This window comes from Nelusetta ayraudi, unplaced genomic scaffold, assembly GCF_046127955.1.
Source record: "Nelusetta ayraudi isolate G7.1 ecotype Tasmania unplaced genomic scaffold, CSIRO-AGI_Nayr_v1 ptg000042l, whole genome shotgun sequence".
Classification (NCBI taxonomy): domain Eukaryota; kingdom Metazoa; phylum Chordata; class Actinopteri; order Tetraodontiformes; family Monacanthidae; genus Nelusetta; species Nelusetta ayraudi.
Window position 1 is genome coordinate 12,765,104 of NW_027466092.1, and position 25,220 is coordinate 12,790,323.

At 53.3% G+C, this 25,220-nt stretch overlaps 1 protein-coding gene across 4 annotated transcripts in view; it reads left to right on the forward strand.

Annotated features, from left to right (window-relative positions):
• raraa (retinoic acid receptor, alpha a) overlaps positions 1 to 25,220 on the forward strand; it is a 147,300-nt gene that overhangs the window by 102,211 nt on the left and 19,869 nt on the right. Inside the window, exon 1 of one of the 4 annotated variants that reach the window (XM_076034553.1) lies at positions 1,730 to 2,974. The exons of the other annotated variants lie outside the window; for them this stretch is intronic. Within the exon in view, the coding sequence (XP_075890668.1) occupies positions 2,797 to 2,974 (178 nt within the window). The 5' untranslated portion in view covers positions 1,730 to 2,796. Of the gene's footprint in view, positions 1 to 1,729; positions 2,975 to 25,220 lie in introns of those variants that run through there. 4 annotated transcript variants of the gene reach the window in all.

Consider the following 25,220-nt stretch of genomic DNA (forward strand, 5'->3'; position numbering starts at 1 on the left):
ATCTTGCATTCTTTCCTCCTCCCCCTGCAGTAGGCCACGATCGTTAATCTGTTATCTCTCCGCCTGCTCTGCGCTATCACCCAGTATCTCCGGAGAATGAATGCTCTCCACCCTGAGAAGAAAACAGAGCCGGGGGAAAAAAAATAGTGCTTTCTGACAGCCATTGCTCATAAGGGCTAATCCTGTCAAGGAATGTGTGAGTGCGCTATCAGTGCAGGCGAGGGGTCGCAGTGGCCCGGGCCTGCACACTGGGCTCTTATCAGGCAGGGTAAACACACTTGGGTCTGTATTAAATAAGTGTCACAGTCAGTGGGGGCGGAGCGGGCCGAGCCCCCCCGCCAGGCTCCGTGCTGATAATCCCTCTGGAAACCCACGTTGGTCAGACCCAGCTGTGGCCTGTGGCTCAGGTGTAGCAGTCGCGGGGGAGGAGTGGAGCCGCGTTGCCGAGGCGCCACAAGTCAAGTCGCGCAGGTTCATTGGCTCGGTCGCACTTGGAGATTGTAAAGTTTACTGAAATGAAAAAAATCAGAAGAATAAAATACAGCTCTTTTCTTCAGTGCTGTTGATCCAACCAACCAACACAAGTGGGATTTTCACACCCGAGGACAAAAGACATTTTGGCGTAACAGTCGTATGTAATGGAATCTGCTTCCACAAGATCATTTCCAAGTTGTGCTTGGCTTTTCTTTTTACACTTTGTATATCGTTGCGCTATTTCTTCAGCTTTGACACAAGTTGCACTCCTGACGTGTTTGCTTATTGACTTCGTGATGTGAAGCAATGCGGCATGGAATGCTGCAGAGTAGGAGTGGAGTAACATTTTATTGGCATTCATTGTGCAACTCCGAAGCGTGCAACTTCCTAAACTTCCCCAGCTGCACCTCTGCCGTCGGGAAAGCAGGCAGCTCCGTGACTTTGGTGACTTTGCCGCTTTAGTAAATTTTTACGCGCCCCGGCGTGGGCTGAGGAACTCGTCGCGGCGGCACTTGAGGAAAAGCGCAATGTTGTTGGACTCCACACGAGGTGGGGAAACCTTAAATAATGTGGGATGAGAGTTAGCCAGAAAGGCGAATCCGAGTCAGCCAGTGGGTCACCAGGAGGTGAGGCTGCCTACTTCTCTGGGTTCAGGGAAAGTTCAGCCGCATAGCATTAGGCAAATTAGAGAAACGGGGCTGGGGGAGAAAAAAAAAATTGGATGGTAGGGACTGATGAGAGCACGGGGGAAAGAAAGGGTCAAATTAGTTTGGAAGGAGGAGCCTGGAAAAAAAAAAAGTGAGAACATGGAGATGAACTTCCAGGAAAAAAAAAAAGGGAGGGAGATTTTATTTAGAGCCGTCCACGCTTGTGTGAGCAGATAAGCGGTGCGTCGTTTTGCTGCTTATATAACATGATCATATCCTCATATTCTATTCTATTTCAAGTCCCGCAACCACCCCCCTCCACCCCTCCGCTTCAACCCTATGGGACTGTGTGCACCCTCCCACCCCCCTACACCCCTCCATCCCGGGCTCTCTCTGTGTGGAGGGAGATCCGCCGTGACGTCCCTGAAGGGGTTAAACGTGGGAGGAGCCACCATTGAACAGAGGGAGAGGGACTGAGGGAAGAGAGAGAGAGAGAGAGAGAGAGAGAGAGAGAGAGAGAGAGGGAGAGGGAGAGGGGGGAGGAGGGGAAAAAAGAAAAAGAGCCCAGTGGGGGAGGAGCCTGAGCCCTCAGCTGCTGCGGCTTGTCACATTTTTGCAGAACATGATAGCCGCGCGATAAAGGTGTGCGAGTGATCGAGGCTCCTCTATGCAAATACAAACAAGGCGGTGCTGTGCCGTTTTCGCTGCGATCCCGGATTTTTTCCCCCCTCTTTCCCCTCCTCTCCTTCTTCTTCTTACCCGCCGTTTGTTTTCGGTTGGGGGGAGAGCGAGGCTTCCTGCGCGCCTCTTCCAGGAGGCTACAGCGGAGCAGCAGCGGAGCGGCTGACGGGAGTCTGACAGGGCAGGAGTCCACCCGCGGCACTGCACGGCGCGGCACGGCGCGGCGCGGCGCGGCGCGGAGCAAACGGGACAGTGCGGACAGCGGAGCTCCGCCGGACGGGATCTCCTCTCGCTGTCCGCATTAGAGCTCCTCCTGCCTGCCGACTTTGGGAGATCCGAGTCTTCTCTGGGATTTTTTTCATTTTAATATCTTGCTCAGCCTATTTTTTTTTTTTCTTCTTCTTTCTTTGCTGCCCTCTGCATGGCGTGGATTCCTCTTCCCTGAGCGCAGCTCCCTCTTCCAAAGAAGCAACAAGGAGGGGGAAAAGGAGCGTTATTTTTCTTCCACTATTGTTTTAGAACATTTTCTAGCGGTTGCGCCTCCTGCTTCCAGCCGCAGCTCGGCGTCGGACAGCATGCAGGCTGTCCTCCTGCACTACGGCTTCAAACTGAGCGCAGCAGCCGACTAGGCGTTCGGGGTGTTTCTGTTTTTTGGGGAGGGGGTTTATTTGACCGGCGCAGCGATACGAGAGACATGGAAGATGTTCTGACGTCCCCGCTGTGTCGGGACTCGACACTTCCCCCTCGATTTTAATGCAGTTTGCCCTACCTCTTACCTCTGCTGCTGCTGCCGGTGGCTGAGCCCAAGAAGCCCCCCCTCCCTCCCCGTCCCCAACAAGGCTCGTTTTTTATGCGCGCGCGCGTGCGTCAAACCCCCGTGTTCATGTCCAAGCGACGATAGTTTCATCGTCATTGTTTTTGTTTTGGGTTGTTTTTTTTATCCCCTCCACCCCCTCTCATTTTCTTCAAACAATAATAATAACCGCCGCGCCATATGATGTATGAGAGTGTGGACGTCGTGGGACTGAATCCCAGCCCGAACCCCTTTTTGATGATGGATTACTACAATCAGAGCAGGGGATGCTTGATCCCGGAGAAAGGACTGGTGCCCGGAGCACCTCATCCCTACAGCGCGTCCATCAGGAACCAGCACTGGAACGGCTCCAACCACTGTAGGTGCCCCACCACCCACCAACCCTCCAACCCCACCAACACCACCAACACCAACCGCTCTCTTCTTCTAACTTCCTCTCTAATTTGTAGGGTGGCCAAGTTGAGCCGTGTGTCCACGTGCGTGCGTGCGTGCGTGCGTGCGTGCGTGTGTGTGTGTGTGTGTGTGTGTGTGTGTGTTGAACCTCCAGGCTGACGTGCCTGTTTGAATATACTGTACATATTTGCAGCCCACACATTGGAAATAGATAGCCGCCAGCTCCGAGGCAGCCACATTTGATCTTTTTTTTTTTGCTATTATGATTATTATTGTTCTTTTTTTTGCAAGCCAGCATGCTTGCTCTCAATTATTCAAGGCCCATAATACGTGCCAACAGCGTCGCATGTTCTCGCCATCACGGAGCTCCCTAACTGCATTATATATACTTGACCCACTTTCGGCGCTGTCTTCCCTGCCTGCCCCGGTGTGCTGCCTGCTTCCTTCGGTCTCTCCTCTCCTCTCCTCCCTCTCTTCTCCTCTCCTCTCCTCTGTCTGCGCGGTCCAAAGAGCTCTCCCTGGCTTCCTGAAATATACACGCGATACAAACAAGGTTTTACGAGCCATACCGTCTCTAATCAGATCAAACTGTCCTGCCAGTTTTATCCCCTGGTTCTCTGTGTTAAGCTGCGCCCACGGGCCACGGAGCAGCTCGACCCAACAGGACAGCTCTGTCTAATGTTTCAATCAGGACCTCTTCTAATGAAATATGTTCTTCTAAGCCACAGGAGATCTCTATCTAAGTGCGGTATTTGCAATTTTTAAAATGTGATATTTAACCCACACGCTGATCTCCGGGTTTTTTTTTTCTTTCCGGACCACGCTGCAGGCTGTGGAATAAATATTTACATCATTATAAATTAAACGATTTACCACCCCCTCCGCCCTCAGCAGCCCTCTGCTGCCAAAGACAGGATGAGGGCCGGCGCCGTGCCACGTCTGAAATAACCTGTCAGCCTCTGATGAGTCCTTAAAGTAACTTCAGCCAGACGTCAGTTTGGACGAGTGATTTCGGCTCTGTTTGTTCCTGCTCTTTTACCACGGCTGAGTTAAGTAAGTGCGCTGCCAGTTATGGGGAGGTTTCGGTTTATTGATACCGTATCTGTTGCAACCGGAGACTTTTATTGTGGCAACAAAGTACAATTGAGAGAGAGAGAGAGAGAGAAGGAGCTGTGCAGCAGCGGGCCCTCTCCGTGTGAGACGTAGCAGCGTTGTTGTCTTTCACAGCTCAAGAGTGTAAAAGGCAGCAATCTCTGCGGGGCCGTGAGGGCCAATTTCCTCCTGGCCCCAGGACTCCACCCACATGTGACCAGGGGGAACTTTAAAAAAGGGGATTTTAGGCGCCTTGGCAGCGACAACCAAAGCACTGGAAACTGTCGCTGCGCTTGCGTCCCGTCTCTCCCTCGCCCCCCCGACTAACACAACGCCCCGCTTGTTTTTCTAAGTCAGGTGAGATAAGAAACCTCCCCCTGCCTCTTTAAACGGCAAAGTCTCATACATTTTTCAAAGCAGATATCCAGCGAGCTCGATCGTTTCTCATTGAACCGGCCTAATAAACAGCTCCAGCTCATTGATTCAAACCATGTGAGCTCATGTGAGGAAGGCTGTGGGGGTTTGGCCCAGGAAGAGACCTCTGATCCCTCACTCAGCTCCACATTGTGTTGCTCAACGGAGGAGTCACATGGGGGAGTGTGTACGCGCACGTGTGTGTGTGTGTGTGTGTGTGTGTACGCGCACGTGTGTGTGTGTGTGTGTGTGTTGGGGTGGTGGTGGGTGTGGGTGCAATATAACGAAACAAAAACGGAGTGCGCAGCCACAGCGAGGTGGCAGCGGGGAGCGCTGGGCGAGCGGGGCGCAGCATCCGTCAGTGTGGTCACGTGACTCGCAGCCTTGTTGGATCACAGGGGCAGGAGTTCTGTTTCACCTCGCATTCTGAAGCAGGAATCCAAACGGGTCAGGCTTAAACAGCACGGGGCTATCAGGGGTGGGGGAAAAAATTAACATCTGCTGGCCTCATCTTTTCTCTCTCTCTCTCTCTCTCTCTCTCTCTCTCTCTCTCTCTCTCTCTCTCTCTCTCTTCCTCTCCCTCTCTCTCTCTCTCTGTCTGTCTCTCTCTTTTTAAATACAAACTTCACAGACAGTAGTTTCATGGTATGTTATCCTCTGCACGTGGTCCTGGTGCTGAAATCTGGTGGAGCGAAACATTTTTTTTTTACTAAACCCCCTTCCCCCTTAGTTGTTTTCCTTTTTTGGTCTTTTCTGTTCTTTTTCTTTTTTTCCCTTTTTCAACCTCTCCACATCGGGTCTAACTATTCATTACAGACTTTGCAAATGAGCAGCTCCTCTGGCTCGCAGAGTGCACCCGGTGACATCTTGGCCAAAGGAAATGTCCCTCTGCACCCATTAAGACGCCGGGCACCCGTCCAGGGACGCCTCCGCCCAGATTGTATTGTTCTTAAGAGATGCCACCACTTTTAATAGACAGCTCTGCGCAAATGGATCCTGGAGGCGATCCAAGCGACTGTCCTGAACCCTGAACGGTCTCAGTCCACGTAAGCTCCTCAATCTGTGCCTGGCCGGGTCCTCGTTGCAATTAGGGGCTCGTGCATGAAAGAATGTGCATGGCCTTGTTCACATGACTGTCACATATTTAATAAATGAGGGTATGAAGGAATGAGGGTTTGCGTGGGGTGGCTCCAAATGCTCATAAGCCCACAGGCTTCTTGCTCTTTGTTGCGCTCGGTGTGTGTGTGTGTGTGTGTGTTTTTCTTTTTTTCTTTTTATTTCCTCGGGCCGACTGCAGTATGAAAGAACGCAGTCACCAGGGACATTCATACAGCGCAGATGAGTCAAAGGCGAGAGCAAGCTCTAGCTAGGTTGACTTCAAGGCAGGGCCTGTGGAGTGGGGTCGGGGTGGGGGTGGGGGGGGTCGGGTTGGACGAGAGCGTCGTGTCTGAGGAGCAAGCGACTGTCAGATTTATCTGACTCATGTGCTGTTTAAGTGCGGAAGTCCTTTTGCCTGGCAGGGGACAAGAAGAAACAGATGGTATTTTATTGTTGTTGGGGCTGCAGGAGCATGAGGAAGTCAGTCGGCGATACGGCGGGGGGGGGTTAGTCTGGATTCTCCCCTCGCTCCCAAAAAATTGAAAAAAAATTGGAGCTTTTGTTGTTAAAATGTGAGCTCCACACGGTTCTTTTGATTTCCTTTTTTCTTCTTCTTCCTCCGAATGGCGGCTGCGTGTCACAGCCGAGCAGCAGCGTCTCCACACAGAGCTGCGGGGGTTGATGCGTTTGGGCTTGGTGAAGGCCAGCAGATTGGCGTTGGCCTCGCGGAAGAGCTGCGAATATCACCCCCCCCCTTCCACCACCACCACCGCCGCCGCCACCCGTCCGTGTGTCTATGCAGATTTTTTTTTATTTGGCAAGCCTTCGTTGTGAATGAGGGGGAGGGGTGGCGGCGGCGGTGGCGGGCGTGAACAACAGAGCATAAACAGAGAGATGTTTGTCCAGTTGCCAGAGAGCTTTGGCCGCTGCGCCGCTACTTTCTGACATTGAGCGGAAGCTGCTGTTGTAAACAGCTGGAAAAGAGGTCATCTTTGAAGGCAGGACGCTCGGCACCAAAGTCATTTTCTTCCACGCTCTAATCAGGGTGTTCTCAGCAAAGCAGGTGCCACATTATTTATTAAAAAAAACAATATACAGCTTGTGATTTTTTTTCTCTTTGTTGACACATCCCGGTAATGCAAATCCCCGGGATTTAATTTTCCTGAAGGGAAGTGTTTGACCTTAATGTCAGTGTCAAGTCCCTGAGCTTTATAATATTGCCTGCGAGCTCTTTAATGTCGCTGCGCCCCTGGTGTTTTCATGGACAGGCTGATGAAAGGATGGACTTTGATCCCCGCCTCCTTTGTTGATCCCCGGCTTGATGGAGCTGAATGGCAGGATGGATGGATCCTTGTCCTTGTTCTCCCAGGGAAGGGAAGGGAAGGGAAGGGAAGGGAAGGGAAGCGGCGCTCCTCATTGCGCCACGTCTGCCTTAACCTCCGTTCAAGCAGCCCGAACGGGTGGGACGTCTTCAGAGAGAGAGAGAGAGAGAGAGAGAGAGAGAGAGAGAGAGAGAGAGAGAGAGAGAGAGAGAGAGAGAGAGAGAGAGAGAGAGAGAGAGAGAGAGCGTGTGGGCGTGCGAGAAATGAGAGATCAGTGTGTGTCCACAAAAACACGCCCGCTTTCACCTTCAGGTGAACATCAATAACCCGTTTTGTCATCAAGGTATGTTTGTAATGGCACAGAGGTGAGAGGAGTTCAACTCCTGCCGCCGCTCTCTTGGGAGGGGTGCGGGGGGAGAGGGGGGGTGGAGGGGGAGGGGCCGCGGGGCAGCATTTCACAACCTGCCATCACTCACTCCCAAACCGCCACCTTTGCCACCAACCTTCGCGTGACGCCTCTTTTCATTTCTGGCCGTGATTCACCGGACCCCCCCTCCACTACCCACCCCAGCCCCCCTCCTCCCCCAGAGGGCGGCGTTTTGTTTTTTTTTGTTGGCACGTTGTCTCGCATCCAGTGTGACAGGAACGCAGCGCAGTTCGGTCGAACTGGTGTAGGTACAAAATCTGTCCGGGCTACGAAATCTGTTCGGTTTCTGCCGATTTCAATGACGTGGCAAACTGTCATTGGCTAGTGGTGTCTGTCCGGCGACTGCAGACGCCGTCACATACGGCAACTCTATTATGACAAACTACATCGCAGTCGAACAAACAAACGGAAGAATGAACAATGAACGATAGATAGATAGATAGATAGATAGATAGATAGATAGATAGTATCTGTGACGTCGGGCAGATCTCGCAGCCTTACAGGCACCACTTAGGCCCTGTCCACCTGTCCACACGGGAACGTTACTGTTCCCGCGTCCACACGCTGGCAGATGGAAACGGAACGGTGGGTGAAAACGATGTAATGCGTATGCCACACCGAAACGGGGCGCTGTTTAACAGACGCTGACACAGCCACCGGACCCACGATTTAGAAAGAGGGCGTTTCCGCTACACACTAAACACAAAGAAAACAAAAACGTCGAGTAGCGGGGGGAAAAGTGAGTCTGAGGTTTTGGAGTAATACAGCAAAGCAAAGACAACTCCGCTCGCCGCCATCCTTGTTGTTTGTGCCGCTGCTGCCGCATTGCGTGCCTTGTTTTTTCCGGTCACATGACAGTGACGGTGCGATGACGTCATTGTTTTACAAGGAAAAGCCGTTTTCACTGTCCACACGGCAACCATGTGACAACGACGAAACGGCGTTGTCAGATTTTCCCACTCTGCGACCCCTTTTCAAGAAAATACCGTTTCGGGGGACCCAAAACGCTGTCGGCATATGGACGAAACGCCGTAACGGTTAAATACTTTACCGTTTCCACCACCGTTTGCCACATCATTGAAATCATCGGATACCGCCGGACCCCTGACGGATCTCGTAGTCCGGGCAGATTTTGTAGCTACATCGGCAAACACGACGACAGCAACGATGACGACAACGTCTGCAAGGCTCCAGTCCGTCGATGCGCCCCGTCTTGTTTGCTGGAGAATTAGCCAGAGGCATCAGTCAAAGTACTGGCAGTGGGTGCGAGAGACGGCAAAGCCCCCTGTGATGAGCAGAGCAGGGGCCGCGCTAACAAAAGCCCCGGTGGTGTCATTGATTCATAGAGGCTTTAAAGAAGGTGGCCGGTCCTAGATTGGGGGGGACACAGCCCTGTGATTCCACCACTATTAATTACACACTGCTGTCCGCTCTGCAGCACACACACACACACACACACACACACACACACACACACACACACACACACACACACACACACACACACTGATGTCAGGTGCGAGGTGTGATCGAAACAGTTCAGGTTAGATGGGAGTTGGGGGGTGTGGAGGGAGGTTCCACCCTCTAAAATATTCATAGCCTCTTCATTTAAATCAATTCGGCTCTGCGGGGGCAGCCGAGCGTCGACTGTCAGAAATTGAGCCGGGCCTGTTGTAATCACTTCTTTACTTATCTCTACAGATGGCTCGTTCGCAATGGGCTCCGCATGGCTAGCTAGCGCCGAGAAGGAGGCGTTCTCTCTCTCTCTCTCTCCCTCTTTCTGTCTTCACCCTTTTTCTCTCGCTCTCTCGCTCGCCCTGCTCCATCTCCATGTTTCATCTCCACCTTCTCATAATGAAACACACATAAATTCATCTGGGTATTGAAGCGGAGACATTTATCACCAAAGAATTCATCTGCAAGGCATTTTCATTCCCAAAGTGTCCCCCCGTTCTCTCCCCCTACACTCTCTCTCTCTCTCTCTCTCTTTCTCTCCTTCTCTTTCTCCCTGTTTCCCCTCTCCATGGCTGCGTTCTCCACATGGCCAGCCTCGCGCTGGCCAGTCGGTGTCACGATTAATCTTTAATGCTCGCCTGCCCTAATTTTTCCTCATATTTTACAAGATTTCCTGCCCCCCCCCCCGCTCCCATTTGCCAGCATCTGCTATATATAGCGTGATTACATGGAATGCCGCCCTTGTTTCATCAGTTGCAGCCCCCCACTCATCTCCTCCCCCCCCCCTCCCCTGGTGCTCCGACCACAGGCTGCAGGCTAAACGCGCCGGCCTTCCGCCCCCCAGCGCCGCCTTCACCCTCTGACACTGACGGACCACCAACCCCCCACCACCCCCCCCCCCCACCCACCCACCCACCCAAAGCCGACGTATGGATGACGACTCCTCTGACCCTTAATCTGTTCATATCCACTCGGACGCATTGCACACTGCCATGGAATGCCTTCCTATTTAGAGAGCGGGGGAGCCGCTAGAAAATAGGTTAGAGGTTAGCGCGCTAAAAATAAAGAAAGGGTCTGGCGTTTTTCCTGGAGTCCAAGCACACGGGAGAAGGAGGCCGCGGCGCAGGATTTATGTGTCGGCGGCGTTAACAGCAGCGGCGGCGGTGGTGGTGCGGGGAGGAGGAAGGAGGGGGGTGGTTTCTAAGAAGCAGGCGCTGATGTTTTTCATCGGGATGTTTTGAAATTGGCCCGAGCCCGGCCCCACAGAAAACAGCCGCCCTTAATAAATTGGCAGAGGCGCTGCAGAGATAGAGAGAGGGAGCTCTCAGGGTTTCATATGATCTCATTGTGGTTAATAACTGTTGTCCTTATTTGCCCGGCTTTCGTAATACCTCATGTCGGTGTCTCTGACAGGCCCTCGGGGGAGCAAACAGCACCAGTCTGCAGCGGCGGCAGGAGGAGGACGAGCTCTTCCTGTTTATTTTCTTATGCCTTGATTTATAGAGGTCTCCTCTCTAAGGAAACGTTATACATCCATATTGTGTGTCGTGTCGTCTCCTCTCTGGTTCCCTCACACATAACCCGAGTCCCAAAAAGCAGCCCGGCCCAGGTCAGGTCGTGGCGGCGGCGCAATATGGTCCCACTTAGTAACAGAGGAGCTCGCTGTGTCTGTCTGTCTGTCTGTCTGTCTGTCTGGGTGCCACCACCACCCCACCACCACCACCGCCCCTCCTTTCCCACAGCCACTCTGAATCATTTCATATTCATTACGTGTCTGGCTGGAGCTCGGCCTCTGACATTTGACTCTTAAAGGCCCACCTGGGAGCGTGGATGAAACGGACTGCCAGAGAGGAAGAGCGACTGGGCCCAAAGTGATGGATAGGACGGCGTGTTGGGGCGAAGGAGGCGGCCGGGCGGGCGGGCGGGCGGGCTCGGGTTACCCAGGTCGAACCCCCCTCCATAACCTTGTTTTCGTGATATTAGCACTGCGACGCCCTGTAGCCGAGACGAGCTAAAGGTTAAGGGAGGTGTGTGTTGGGCGAGGCTCAAAACAACTGGATGCTGTTTGCAATGAATAGGGCCTCTGTGTCCCATGATAGGAGCGCTGAAATTCGTTCAGTCTGACCTTTGCGTCGGCTCGCGGTGCCCTATCTGCAGTTCAGCTAGGAGACGGAGCCAAACGGCAGAGGTCGGAAAAATGAAGTGACGTCGGGTTCGCAGACAGCCGGCGGTGGCGGAACGAGGTGACCTGCTGGTGTTCAAAGTGTTCCACGCTCGGAGACAACAAAGGGGGAACAGAGCGAGACGAAACTCTCAGGACGATCCTAAAGGTGGCGACGTCTTCCACATTCCCCCGCCCGTGCTTTCCACCGGCGCGTGGCCAGCGCCGGCGGCCCTTTGGACCGGGGTCAGGGAAGAATGCAGCCGCACGGCACTCAGAGCCCAGAGGGCACATTCTGTTATTCTACGGGATTTTTAGCAGTAACACGAGGAAACCTTTTTATAGTCGGCTAAAGAGAGGAACGGCGGGAAGAATTGAGAGCGGGAGCGCTGTGTGTGTGTGTGTGTGTGTGTGTGTGTGTGTGTGTGTGTGTGTGTGTGTGTGTGTGTGTGTGTGTGTGTGTGTGTGTGTGTGTGTGTGGGAGGGGTGGGGTCTGGCTTCATTTTGGAGACAAGCGATGAGTCGAGATTAAACATTAATTCGCCGTCTAGCACTTTAGCTTCCTTTCTCTTGGAGTCTGTTTTAAAGAGGCTGCCGCCATCTTTCAACACCTGCAATCTGACCATCCGAGGTCTTTGCCTCTTTTCTCCCCATTTTAGTTTTTTTGCTGCATCAGCCACTGAACTGATTCATGTGAAAGGCGGCAACAGTTTGAACCCAAATGATCAACTTGTGCCTACCAAGCTTTTTCCAGTGCGTGTGTGTGTGTGTGTTTTTGTTATTCTTTTCCCCCGTGCCACCACGGCGACGCGACACCCCGCGCTGCCCTCTCGCTATACGTGGGAAACCTCTTTGCGCTGCTCTGCCGCTGCCACTGTGGCAGTTTCACAATAGAGCTGGATTATTGTGTCTGGGCTGTCAGCACCTCTCAGCTAAAAGAAAATGAGAGGGAGGAAAAGAGAGCAAGGGATCTCAGGGACGGGAGGGGGGAGAGAGAGAGGGAGGGTGGCGGGGGGCACCAGTGGGACTGGCATTTCTTTGGAACCATAATCTCTGCGGAGCCTTTCAGGAGGTTTAATGTCGGCTTTTTTGGCCTCTGGATTTTCGCCCTTTGAACGTAAAGCAGCGAGCGAGTCGGGAGGAATAAAGTTATGAGAAACAAAACAAAACAAAGCAGAAGTTCAGCAGAAGTGGAGGAAGACAGCAGATGGAGGAGGAGGAGAGGCGGCGGCAGAGGCGGGACAACTGATATTATTAGTGTCCTTGGAGCGCTGATGGAGACTTGGCCTGCGTCCAGCCTCCTGCACGATGACCCACATCCCAGTTTTACCCATGAGGTCATTTTTTCTTCCTTCTTCTGTTGATGACTAAGGATTCTGTGGGGAAAAACAAAAACAACGGTTGCTACAGTTGGATTTTCATTGCCAATCATTTATACCCCCGTATTTGACAAATTCATTGGCGCCTTCCCCAGAAGTGAGGACGGCGGCAGGATCTGCTGGGCCTCGTGATGCAGCGGGGCAGACGGGGACGTGAACCAGCTCCACCGCCTGGTTGAAAGCGCCGCACGCGATTTCGGTGCAGATAACCATTTCAATGACGCCTTTCAAAAAAATTCTCAGAGAGCGAAATTACATCAGAGTACATATTTCTTTTCCTGTAGCTGTATTTAGAGCGCAGCCATGTGATTCAGAGGCCTTGGAATATCATTCAATAAAAAAAAATAACAAAGTTCCGCAAACTGCCTCAGCCTGCGGAACTTTTTTTGGGTGAACTGTTCCTTTAAGGCGAACGCCCCCCCTCCACCCTTTTCTTTTTTTTTTTCTCCGAAACTCGGGACCTTGCGTGCAATCTGCATGGCTGCCCAAATTTGCTCCTTCTGGGTAGAGACAAGAGTAGCAGTCCTAATCTCCCTGCCCCCGTGTGAATTATGGATTAGATGTAATGCAGTGATTAGACGCACGCAACCACACGCATGTCCGCTGGCCAGCAGAGGTGATGAGCCTGTTTGCCCCGTGCGTTGAGAGCCCCCCCCCCGCGGCCCCCCTCCAACTCAGCCACCCAGCGCCGTTCGCTCCCAATCAAACCCCCCTCCCCCCGAAAACGTTCCCAGTCCCGAGGCCAGCAGGAGACGGAATCGTCCCTCCGCGCTGGCGGGAGCCTCTCAGGCCTGTAATCCACGTAATCCAGAGTAAGAGATATATGGGAATGTCGATCAGCTGATTATAAAGTGGGAGGATGCGGGATGAGGAGGAGGAGGAGGAGGCGCGTCAAGGTCGGCAGCCTTGCGCTAAAGCCTGGCGGGACGCTCGGCGGGCTTTGACGTGGAGCGAGGCCGACTGGCCGTGGCTGCTTCGCTGGGAAGCTCCATCGCCGCCTCGTCCTCAGCTGGCCGATGTGGGACCGTTTGATCTGGTTGTGGAAGAGAGCAGGGCGAGCGAGTGAGCGAGAGAGAGAGAGAGAGAGAGAGAGAGAGCCCAGAGCCTGGCGGGAGGAGAGAGCCTTGAAGCTGAGGGGGTTTGGGGGGCGTTGGAGGTGGAGCAGCTTCAGTGGAGAGGCTTAATAACTGTATTAACGTCGGCGGCTCCCCCGGGACCCAGGGCTACACAGCGGGAGGAGGCGGAGGCGGAGGCGGAGGCGGAGGCGGAGGAGGAGGAGGAGGAGGAGGAGGAGGAGGAGGCGGTGTTGTGCAGGCGGCCGTCCACTGGCTCTTAATGCGCTGTCCTACTTTCTTCTCGTCTCCGCTCCCTCTTTCCCAGTTTTGCGTTTTGCGCGTTTTGTGCTTTTTGGCCGTGTCTTCGTCCCCTGATCACTCAGCCTTTATCATTCCCTCCATAAGCTGCCCCGCCTTCCACCAACCCCCCCGCCCCCCGTTCTCCCATCATCGGCCCTCTTAACTCCTGTAACTCCATCTCCTCCCGTTAGCGGCGCTTCTGATTGTTTGTCCGGTGCTTTGCATCCGAATGCTTATTTATTCATCCCCGACTGACAGGCTTGGCATTGTCCGTCCGACACGAACCCCCCCCCCTCTGCGCCCATTGAACTGTCTCTCTCTCTCTCTCCCTCTCTCTCTCACCCTCTCTCTCTCTCTCTCTCTGGCGGTATTACTTTCGAGCCGGCATTGAAAGTGGCGGCGCTCCTTCCTAAACCGGCGTGTGTCGCTATTCATCACAGATCCTCTTGTTCTTTGAATTATACATCGGGAGCTGCTGCATAATTGATTGGCCCCACTTAGCTTAATGGACGGAGTTAACTGGGAGAGGTGTGCGCTCCTTGTTGTGGTGGAAGTGGGTCGCGACGAGCGGCACTCAGACTGACTCCCGCCGCCACTAAACTCACTCCCACCTCCCTCAGTAACCCCACCCCCACCCCCCCACCCCAACCCCCCCACCCCTCCCCCAGGTCACGATAACGCCTGGGTCACGAGGCAGAAGGGACGCAGCATTTGGCAGAGGCCAGCTGGGGTTAACTGGACCCCAGAGGGGGAGAGGGGGAGGGTGGGAGGCTGGGTGGGGGTGAGGGGAGGGGTGGTGGGAGCACTATCAGCGGGCTCACCTGAGGCCTCGGCTCAGGTTTCCTCCATTTATTGTTTTTGGCAGGGCTGCTTCCTGGTGCGCACGGGGGGGGGGGGGAGAGAAGCGCGGCTCCACTCGTGCGCACTAACATGCACGCGACCGGTTGTGTTTTGAATCCGACTGCAACGGCCTGCGCCGAGGCCCGGCCGCTGCCGCAGATGGTCGCAGTGCCGCCGTAACGGACGTGTGTTTGAAATGGCAAAATGTGAGTTTTTGCAGAAGAAGAAAAGTAAAGCATTGAAACCTAGAGCTGCAGGAATACGGCTGAGCTGGCGGCAACTCGGAAGCAAAGTGAACCAAATGTGGCCCGTAAATCAGAGGTGTGTTTATTTTTATCTTGTGGGTGCAAGAACTAACATGCAGCCTGCTGTTTCTATCCCAGTTGCCCCCTCAAATAAAGTCAGCTCCTTGAAGGAGGTTATTCTTTTCAAATCTGAAAAAAAAAAAATCTATATTTTTTTTTGGAAGTGCGAGAGAAAGATCAGGGTTGTCTCAATAGAAAAATAAGAAAAGCGTCCCGCTAACTGGTGGCCGGCCATATCACAGGAAATGGTATGTGTGCTTGTGTGCGAGTCTGTGTCACGATCAAATGGTTCCCCTCGAGCTACTCTGAAAGGTCAGGTATCCGTGCAGGAAATTAGTGTCTGCCGAGGCACAGACACACACACACACACACACACACACACACACACACACACACACACACACACACACACACACACACAGGGAAGGAGGGGGGGGAGGCAGCAACAGACCCCAGCAGAAGAAGCTAAACATGTCCTTCATTAAATTCTGCTAACGTCCCACTGCTCTCTTGATGGCCCTGCCTGCCCTCCTCAGCCCCTTTTTTTTTCCTAAGCAGCGAGCTAAACTCAACCTCCCGGCGCTATCAGCAAGCATCTCGCTTCTTTATTTCCCCCCAATGTTTTCTCTCTCTTTTCCCGCTCCCTCCCTCCCTCTCATTAGAACCGACTCCAAAGACAAACGAGCCTGCCTCTGCCTCCCGCCCTGCCGCTCTCCCGCCTTCGCTCTGCCCAAATCTTCCACTAAGCAGCCCCCCGACGGCGCGCGTCAGACGTTTGAATCAAATGCGCGTCATCAGTCATCATTAGAGGGCATGAGTGGGAGAGCGGGCGCCCGGCTGCGCCGTGTCGGAGGTGTTTCCAGCTGGCGCGCTCCTAGACCTTTTTTTTTAATCGTAGTTTTTGGCCCGTGCACTTTGCCTGCGTTTCTCCCCACGAGGAAGACGGTGATTCATTGTGACCTCTCTGAGTGAGCACTGGGGAGACGCGATCCTATCAAAATCTCATGGTACTGCGCCGCCCCGCTAGCACAGCGCACTGTTTATTGCAGTATTTTTCAAAGCCCGAGCCTCAGGAGGGGAGGTGGGACAAGAGCTTTCATCTTTGATCTTTTAACGTTACAGTCTGTGCGTGAAAGAGCATCAGAGGTTATTTATTATTGATTATTTGTTGCTGCTTTCACGCCGATACACCTCCGGAGCATCGGCGGCTTTACAAACTCGGCCATTCAGTCCCGTCTTAAGCTTGTGTGTCATTCGTCACCAAGTGACGGGTGTCTGGTGGCTGATGCTAACCACCACTAACTACCCTTCACTCTGCGTCGCTACGGCTGGAGAACAGCACTCTTTGCCTCTTAACCCCAGTATTTGTTAGCACTAGCATATCCAACACGACATACAGCAGACATACAGCGATACGACAGTGTATCTGTTTATGTTTAGTGTTTTTTGTCTGACTATGTGCAGCTAGCTTGTTTTTACGTCTCTGCCTATGTGTGTCAGCTGTCTGGCCAGCCAGGGGTCTTAAGGTCGCTTTAACCCTCGTGCTGACCTGTTCACCCTTTTCAGTACCGAGTATCATTAAGCTCATTAACAAACCCGTGACAGGATAATGGTTCGCCTGCCGCATCTCCTTGTCCGCCACCTTTAACCGGCCGAGGCTCGCGCAGTCGACGCAGCCAGCGAGATCACATGCTCGGCCCCCTCCACATCTGCACGTCGGGGTAATTTATGAAGGCGACTGTTTCAGCGCCATACAGTGTAGGAATGTTAGCTTGCCTGCCGAGGCTTGAAGCCGGGGGTAAAATTACAAGCGCGCCCGACTATACGCTCTAACTCATGTTGACGGCTACGTGGGCTGACAAATCTTAAATGGGCGTCTGGACTGTAAGGGATACAGCCTCCGTGGGAAAGGTGCATTATTTAGCGCGGGCGTAGCAGCGAGTCACGGAAGCACCCGGCGAGGCCCCTCGCGCAGCCTCCTCCTCCTCCTCCTCCTCCCCGCCCCCTGAAGCCGAGGAGATCAAAACCCCCCTCGTAATCTGTTCCCCTGTGATAGACTATTGTGTCGTCGGCGTAGAGAGTGAGAGGACGAGAGGAAGACGGAGAAAAAACATGAGACGTGAGTCAAGAGAGGCAGTTTAACATGACAAAGCCCCGTCCCCGGTGATCCTCTCTTCTCCTCCCCCTGATCCTCATGAGCTTCACCCCCCCACCCCCGCTCTCTGTCTTGATCCCTTGCCCCCCCCCACCACCACCACCTCCTTTTCGCTCCACCTCGACCTCCCCCGCACCCTGCCCCCCCCCCTCTCCAGGGCCCTTGGAGCCCACTTCAGTCCCTCTGATGCAAATAGCCCCCTTTGCTCCCCTTCATATTTATGACCCTCTTCCTCCTCCGTTAAATATGCGCTTAAGAACGGAGAGAGGGCCCTGAATGCTGCTAGTCACATCGGATTAGCGGGTATCAATGGTCAGATAACCTCTCTGTTCGAGTGAGTGAAGAGCAAACACTCCAGCAGGAGCATTCATGAGGGGGAGAGCTTTGGCCTTCAAACACTGTGTGTGGCACTCGGCTCAATAAAGATGAATGGGGCCCTGGTTAATGTGTATGGGTGTCATCTGGGCCCCCCCGGCAGACAGAATAGTGCTGTCCGCTATTTCTTTATCTGGAATTGTTAAAAAAGCCGAGAGCGCGCCACCGATCGGAGGAACCCCCCCCCCAGCCTGATCTGAATCGCAATGTACGCTCACAACATTCATCCCCAGACGTCATTCATACACTCTGCCGCTCTTTTCGTGATAACTCTAAGGTCACGGGGTATTTTCGGTCCCCCTGGGCCTCTTGCAAGGTGTCTCTCAATGTCGTTGACCTTTGGGTTTGGGCTCTGGCGCTCTTTAAAAAATGTAGCGTGTGCCAGAAGATTAAGGCGCACATCTCGAATGCTTCTCCAGTGTCCCGACGCTCGGATCCGGAGCCGAGCGTGCACCAGGTTTCTCATTGGCTCCTGCGCGATATGCATGAGTGCATTTATCGCAGCAGGCGTAGGGGGGTTGTGGAGGGGAAAAAAAGAACGCTCCAGACTGCTCACGCACAATTCTATAATTATCCAGCGGCAGCACTCTGTAACAGGGAAGCTTAATGTTTCGTGAATGTGTTTTTTTTTGGCTCTCTCTCTCTCATTACCGACGTTAAGGAGCGTTTTGTTAAAAGGTTTCGCTTCAGATCCGTGGACGTATGTCCTCGAGGCCGTCCAATGAGCAACCTGGAGCTGGAATCCCCCCCGCAACCACCACCCCACCCCACCCCACCCCCGCTGTCAAGAGGCAGCAGCCGAGGGGAAGGTGTTTACCAGCCCCCTGTGAAGCTGCACCTTGATGGTGCCCGCGGAGGCAGACGCGGCAGCAGCGTGCTGCTCTAATTTTGTGGCCGGCTTTAGAAATGTTTGTCTTTGCTCAGCGCTTCCCTCTCCTCAGATGCTCTCTCCTCCTCCTCTATCTTTATCGTCGCCTCTCCCCACAGCAGCAGCTCTGTTGCTGCTCCTCGCTCTGCTGCCCTCGCGATGCCTCCCAATGTGGGTCAGCGATGTTGCTCGGCTGCCGAGCTGTTGAATGTGTTTCATCCGCCCTTCACGTTCGACTGTGGACCCGCTGTTGGCAAACACGGTGTTTATTTGGGATGTGGATTAACAATAGAATATAGTCTCATTAATCCTCCTTGATTGATGAAGCTTTGCAGCCGCCCTTAATACGGACACGCAAGGATTTTCTTTTTTTTTTTTCCTTACCTCCCTGGCCTGTCGTGCTAATTCAGCAGACCTGGTTTGACCCGTGTTTCAGGATCTGCCGTTGCGCCCGCTGTCACCGCCCGAGTGTGACGTCCTGCTCCGGCACGGCGCTGTTGCCCGGCCGCGGTCTGGCATCCTCTGCAGCGCCACATGCTGTCTCCCCCCCCCCCCCCCCCACGCCCTCTCTCCGTGCCCACCACAATGTCCCGCACCACCGGCTCATGCCAAATACCTCCTCCAGTCGCCCCGGGGCGAGTGCCAACTCGCATAGTCCCACTGTCAGTCAGCGAGCACGGACAGCTGCTGGGTTAAAGTTACACCGTGTTACCAAGGCCTTGCAGGGGAGCCCTGTTGCCGGGCGAGACACTTGGCTGCATCCATCCACTTTTTATTTATTTATTCTTTGATTCCCTGCACAGACAGATCCATGAGTGGCGGAATGCTGCTGGGATTAGACAAAATTTCCCCCCTCGGTGGCTTCAACCATCGTCTGAATTGTGGATTTGCGGTGGAGAGCAAAGGGGATCCATCCCCTTCAGACTTCACCTTCAGACCCTCCCCTCAGTCCACACGTGTTCTCAGTTCTGTCGGGCCCCGGGCCTGCAGTGATAGGAAAACCTGGTGTGTTGTTATTTCAGAGGCCTGGCAGCGTGCAGAGGGAAGTTATCTCGGGCCCCTGGAGGAGAGCTGGGGAACACGGTGGGGGCCGACGGGCCTGATAAAAACCAGACGCGCCCGAGACGGCGCTGCGCTGCACTTCACACGCGAAAGGGCGAATGCAAGCGTTTGGCGTACGCGGTGTTCGCCCCGGCACGCACGCACTAAAGCGTGCTTGCAGACGCAGGCCTCCTCCGGGCGTGCACGGATATGAGGACGAATGAATGAATCAAGAAATTAGCCTGCACTCAAAGCTACGCCGGGGCTTTCCCCACCATTTCCTGCTTTTGAGGACATGACGGACAAGGATTCCTCACTCTGCAGCCCCCTGGCCTTCGGCCTCTACTCGGACCCTCATCCATCACTCCTCTCATGCATGTGTTTTCTTTGCAACAGCAGCAGCCTGGCTTTGGACGAGCGCTAACCGTCACTATTCGCTCTTGGAACCAGCATAGCCTTCACTCATATCACGCAGCCGTTTTTTTCCTCCCTCCCCAAGCTGTCACATCTATTTCCTGTGTCTGCCACAAATTTGAATCCTTCAGTGGCTTCGGGCTGTCGTTTCTCTGCACTGTCAAGATGCGTCGGGAGAATAATTTTCAATTTATTTTTGGGACCCCCTCAGTTCTCTGTTCCCGCTTGTGTTTTCCCTTCCTCTCCTCCGCTCTAATGCAGAGGGTGCACTGCACGTGCGCGACAACCCAGCAGCTTAGGTGAGGCACAGGAGGGCAGGGGGGTGTCCTTAGTAATCCTCCTAAGTTGCCCTTCCAGCCAAACACTCTTGCATTCACGACACGCGTGATACAGGCGGGAATGAGCGCCAGATGGGAAGCTGGAGACGCTGGAGACATTTTAGTAAGTGTGTGTCTTCAGTAAACCATTAGTGAACCAAATCAGTCTTTTCTTGACCAAATAAAAATAATGAATGATGGTAATACATCTCAAAGCCGTTGTGTACTGTTTGTGGGAAGCTTTTGTTGATAAAATGTGTTAAAAGTGCATTTTCGCAGCCGTAGCTAGCTGTCTGACGGCCTGGTGCAAACACAACATGGTGGTTTTAGCGTGAAAACATCTGCTGGTTCAGCGTTGGACGGTGTGAGGGACCGTCAGTGAGGTAATAAATTACAAAGAGGAAAGATGGAATTTGTCAGTTTGCATTGTCTGTAGCCTTTCTCCATGCTAGCTACACTGATTCCGCTTCCTCTGTGTGTGTGTGTGTGTGTGTGTGTGTGTGAGTGTGTGAGTGTGTGTGTGTGTGTGTGTGTGTGTGTGTGTGTGTGTGTGTGTGTGTGTGTGTTCCTTCTCATGTCTAGCTGCCCCGCTGCCAGACTCCTTCCCTTCACCAGTCCAATAACTGTTCACACTCTGTGTTTAAACACAAACACTCCCCACTGTTGCTCTGCTTACAGCTGTCAGTCTGCGGGTGCCTGCTAGCGTGTGATCGCACACACACTCTCACACACACGCACATCCTCGATCCCGTTCTTATTCTGCTTTTTGCCGCCAGTAATCGATGCGAAGGCAGCAAACGGAGCCCTTCTCTGTTTTTCTTCTTTTTTTTTCTTCTCAACGGAAAGCCGCTCCGCCGCTCTGCGAGAGAATGGCAGGATTTCCCTGTGAGCGAGGAAACGGTCCTATTTCCCTCCCCAGGCCTGCCGAGTAGTGCTGACACAGCGCTGCTGCACCAGTGTTTTCCACGTCGGCCCTCTTCCAAAGTCCTGAAATGGAAAGAGCAATAACGTGTGCAAAAAATAGACGGCGTGCACAAGGTATGTCGGCCTGTGTCTCTGCACCGAAAGGGATTTTTTTTTTTTATGGACGCTCACGAAATGTCAGTCTCTCCGCTCCCCCAGGCTGTTACATTGTCCGTCCCACTTCATTATTTTAAGCAGACTTCAAAGCGGCGCTTAATGCACTCAAAGCTTAATGTGGCACTGTGGTCTGTCTGCAGAGACAAATGGGCCTTTATTCGCTTCCCTCATCCATCTTACACATGGCTAGCATGTGCATGCTCGTGTGGGTGCGTGCCCCAATAACCCAATAGTGTTGGCAGTACAGTGGGCCGTGACGTGGTGGGATTGGACAGAGTGGGGGTCCTGAGTGTCAGAGCGACTCTGTTGATTCTCTCCAGTTGTCTTCGCCACAGTCCCACAGGCCGGGCCTGCGGCGCGCTAATGTGGTTATCCCTGCCCCCCTAATGACGGTGAAATCTCATTAATATGCTTCGCAGCTGGGCAGAGTAACCAAGTGGGAATGATGGTAATCAAATCTCAGAGGACTCACCCGGAGCTGAACCTCGAGATGCTAGCCAGACGGTTTGAGTTGGAACGGCCTCGTCGCAACCGGCAGGCCTCCAATATGGCCGCCTTTTCGTTTTAGTGGAGAAGCCGAAGAAGTCAGACACCTTGAATTTACTTGTGCGTTATGCAGTAGTGTCACTTCCCATCATGTCTCTGTGACTCACATGATGCATCAGAACGTATCGGCCAATCAAAACAAGCTGAGACACAGCAGTGCATGACCTGAGGTGTCGTCACGCTCGGACGTAACTTTTCTGGGAATTTTCTGGGCAATGTCATTTTTTTTAAAGGAAGTCCATGACTGAAAAATGCTCAATAGTAAAATCAACCTACGTGTGGCGGCTCGGGGGCGCAGCTGAGAGGCCGCCGCTCTCCTCTGAGTGCACTCATGGCTCATGATGTATGCAAATGAGAATGTGAAGGGCCTCATCACAAGGCCGCTCGCACTTGGACTTAATTAAAACAGCCGCTGCTTTGGCCCTGAGCACCAACACCCCCCGCCCCACCTCCCCCGCCTGCATTAAGTCATCAGGATACCCGGGTGCTTCCACGGCGGCGCTCGGACGTTGCGTTGTTGTGGCAGAAAGTAAAAATTGCGGCTCGGAGAGTGTGTCGCGTTTCATCTTTATTTATTATTAATTATTAAAGGGAAGGTTCAGATTCCCACAACAGCTTTTGATTGGCGTGTGCTGTTTGGTTCAACGTCTGGTTCGCTGCTGCTGCTGCTGCTGCTACTGGGATCGGTCCAGCAACATGCCAAGATTTCAGTCCGAGTTTTTTAGTTTAGTTTAGTTTTATTTTTTGGTGCATCTCAACACATTTCTCTGCTATTGTTTATCCACTCAAGCCTTATCATTGCAAAAAAAGAAGGACGAGGTTCCATGTGCCGTCATGGTTCCCAAAGCGACTCAGACCTGCACTCACACCCGCATGCACGCACAACGGGACTCTTTTTTACGTTAACATGTTGCAAGAGGTGGGGGGGGGGGGCACGGACGCTCTCCAGCCGAGTGTGAGTCACTTCTTCCAGTATTTGCGCGCATGATCTTTTTTTCCCCTCTTCTTCTCCGTCGTCTTCTTCTCCTCCTTCCCGTGCAGCGCACAATGGGCCGGCTTGTCTGGCGGGCTGGTGTTGATCAGAGCCTGGATGCAGATGGGGTGCTGAATAATGGCTGCATGAGGGCTGCTGAGGGGCTAAGTAGCTGCGTCCTCGCCGCCGAGCCCCTTCGTCCCTCCGCCGTCCCACAGGCCCGCCATTGTTTGTGCTCCGTGCCTCGGCCCGACCGGCCTGCAGAAGCCAGCCATTGTATTTAATTACAGTCGCCAGCCCCTCAAAGTCTCTTGTCCTTGTGTCCCAGATTTTTTTCCTTCTTTTCCATGGGCACCCTCATTAAGCCCGTTGCATTCTGTCAGTGCATCCGTGTTTACGCGCGTCTTACAGATGAGGGCTTTCCTCGTTTTTTTCGTAATGATTTCAGAAAGCCCCCCCTCCGCCCCTTCCCGCTCCTAGCTTGCATTGATGCATTTTTTTCTACTGTATGTGCAGGGGGCGGGTGCCACATCTGTTTATGTGGATGTGTCTGTAATGAGCGCGGCTTAAACCTGGATGAACAAGCTCGGCACCCGCGCTAATAACGCCGCGGCCGCAATCCGTCCGCAGCATTGCAGCCATGCAGCGGATGAAATAATTATTCATATTTTCTCTCTCTTTCTCTCTAATGAGAAAATATACCGTGTTATGTAAGGGCTGCCGTATGTAGATTTTCATTTGCTGGGCGTGAGCGCCGAGCACGCGGCCGTAATGATGCCAATAAAGTGGCAGCGGAAGGCGATAACAATCTGTCGTCTCCACCGCCTTTTTTTTTTTTTGTTGCTGTTGTTTACATAAACCTGTTTATTGCATCTTTGAACCCCCTCAACCCCGCCCCTCCCCCCGCTCGTACATTCTCTGCCTGTTTCTACTCTCCTTCTATTAACAATCTCGCGCTGCCGTCTTGCACCACTTGAGAAGTTTCTCTCTCTCTCTCTCTGCGTTGCTCGCCCACGTCACTGCCTTGGTTTTGCAAGCGTTTGCTCCAAGAGGCGCTGTTGTGCAAGCAAGATATGACATCTGGCCTCCGTAGATGACCGGCTGTGACGATCGGAGGGCCTGATTGCGCGTTTCCTCGGGTGTTGCGACATGTTGCTCCACTGCTGTTAGGCCAGAGTCTCTCTCAGCCCAGTCAGTCTCAGCCCAGTCAGTCTCAGCCCGGTCCAGCCCAGTCGTTCTGAGCCCAGTCCAGCCCAGTCCCTCTCAGTCCAGCTCAGTCCCTCTCAGACCAGTCTCTCTCAGCCCAGTAACTCTCAGCCCAGTCCAGCCCAGTCAGTCTCAGCCCAGTCCCTCTCAGTCCAGTCAGTCTCAGCCCAGTCCCTGTCAGCCCAGTCCCTGTCAGCCCAGTCCAGCCCAGTCCTTCTTAGCCCAGTGACTCTCAGCCCAGTCCAGTCAAGTACCTCTCAGCCCAGTCCAATCCAGTCTTTTTCAGCCCAGTCCTTTAAATCTGCTGCCTTTAATAACCAGCCGACCAGATTCCAGCGTTGTTTTGTGCTTTTTTTTTGGTGCTTTCTAAAATTCCTTGACCTTATCTGACTGTCCGACCATCGGGATGGGTTATTTTGGTTTTACTGACCATAATCTCCTGGACCATCTGCTGCATGCATTGCAATGCAGTGCAGTGCATGCAGCAGATTGGTGAGTTAAAACCACAACAGCATGTGTCCAGAAAGGGAGAAAGACTTTTTCCTCTTTTTTTTTTCTCCTCCTGCTAAATCGGCAACGCGATGGGCGCCGTTGGAAGGGTCCGGCAGCGGGACCGGGCTCGCTGTTTGTCTTTGTCATGTGCGGTGTGTTCACAGCTGTACTACGGGCCTGCTGAACCAGCCCGCTCTGTTAAATATAGCCGGCTTATTTACACAGGAGCGCCGCTGCAGGCGCTTCCCGGGCCGCCGCCGCCGCTCCTCCTCCTCCGTCCCTCCCGTTGGCCCCGTTCGGCTCGCCGTGCTGCCCAAACGCCGGCGTGTTCAAGGCGCACGCGCACAACCCCCAGCCAGGAGGACGAGGACGCAGTTTGAACTTCCAGCAGGGCGGCCGGTTTGTCTTGACGCCGCCGAGCGCCAAGTTTGTCACCGCTGCACAAACACACATCTGTCAGACGGTTAATGGCAGAGTCGGAGCTGCACAGCAAACACGCCGCGGCGTTTTTCAACTTGGCCCTCGTCTCCGTTGTCGTCGTAATCCGCTAGCATGCTGCCAGTACTTGTTTTTTTTGTGTTTTTTTTTCAAATTTGACTAAAGGGCTGTGTTTTGTAACGCACAGGATATTGAGGTCAAAGTGCAATACATATTACATGAGGACGGCAGCAGGGTACTTCCCACACCACCCAGGCCTCTTTGTTTACAAGCGCAGAAAAATAGGGAAGTGGCTCACATGCTGTTTGGTTTATCAGATTTGCAATTTTTTTTTTTTTTAACCATATAAACAGGTCCCTTTTTTCTGCTTGGTCTGATATTGCATTTAAAAAAGAATTTGTGTCCGTCTTTGATGGGGACTAAGTGGATAATAAGGGTATGTCTGTTATGGGCACGGC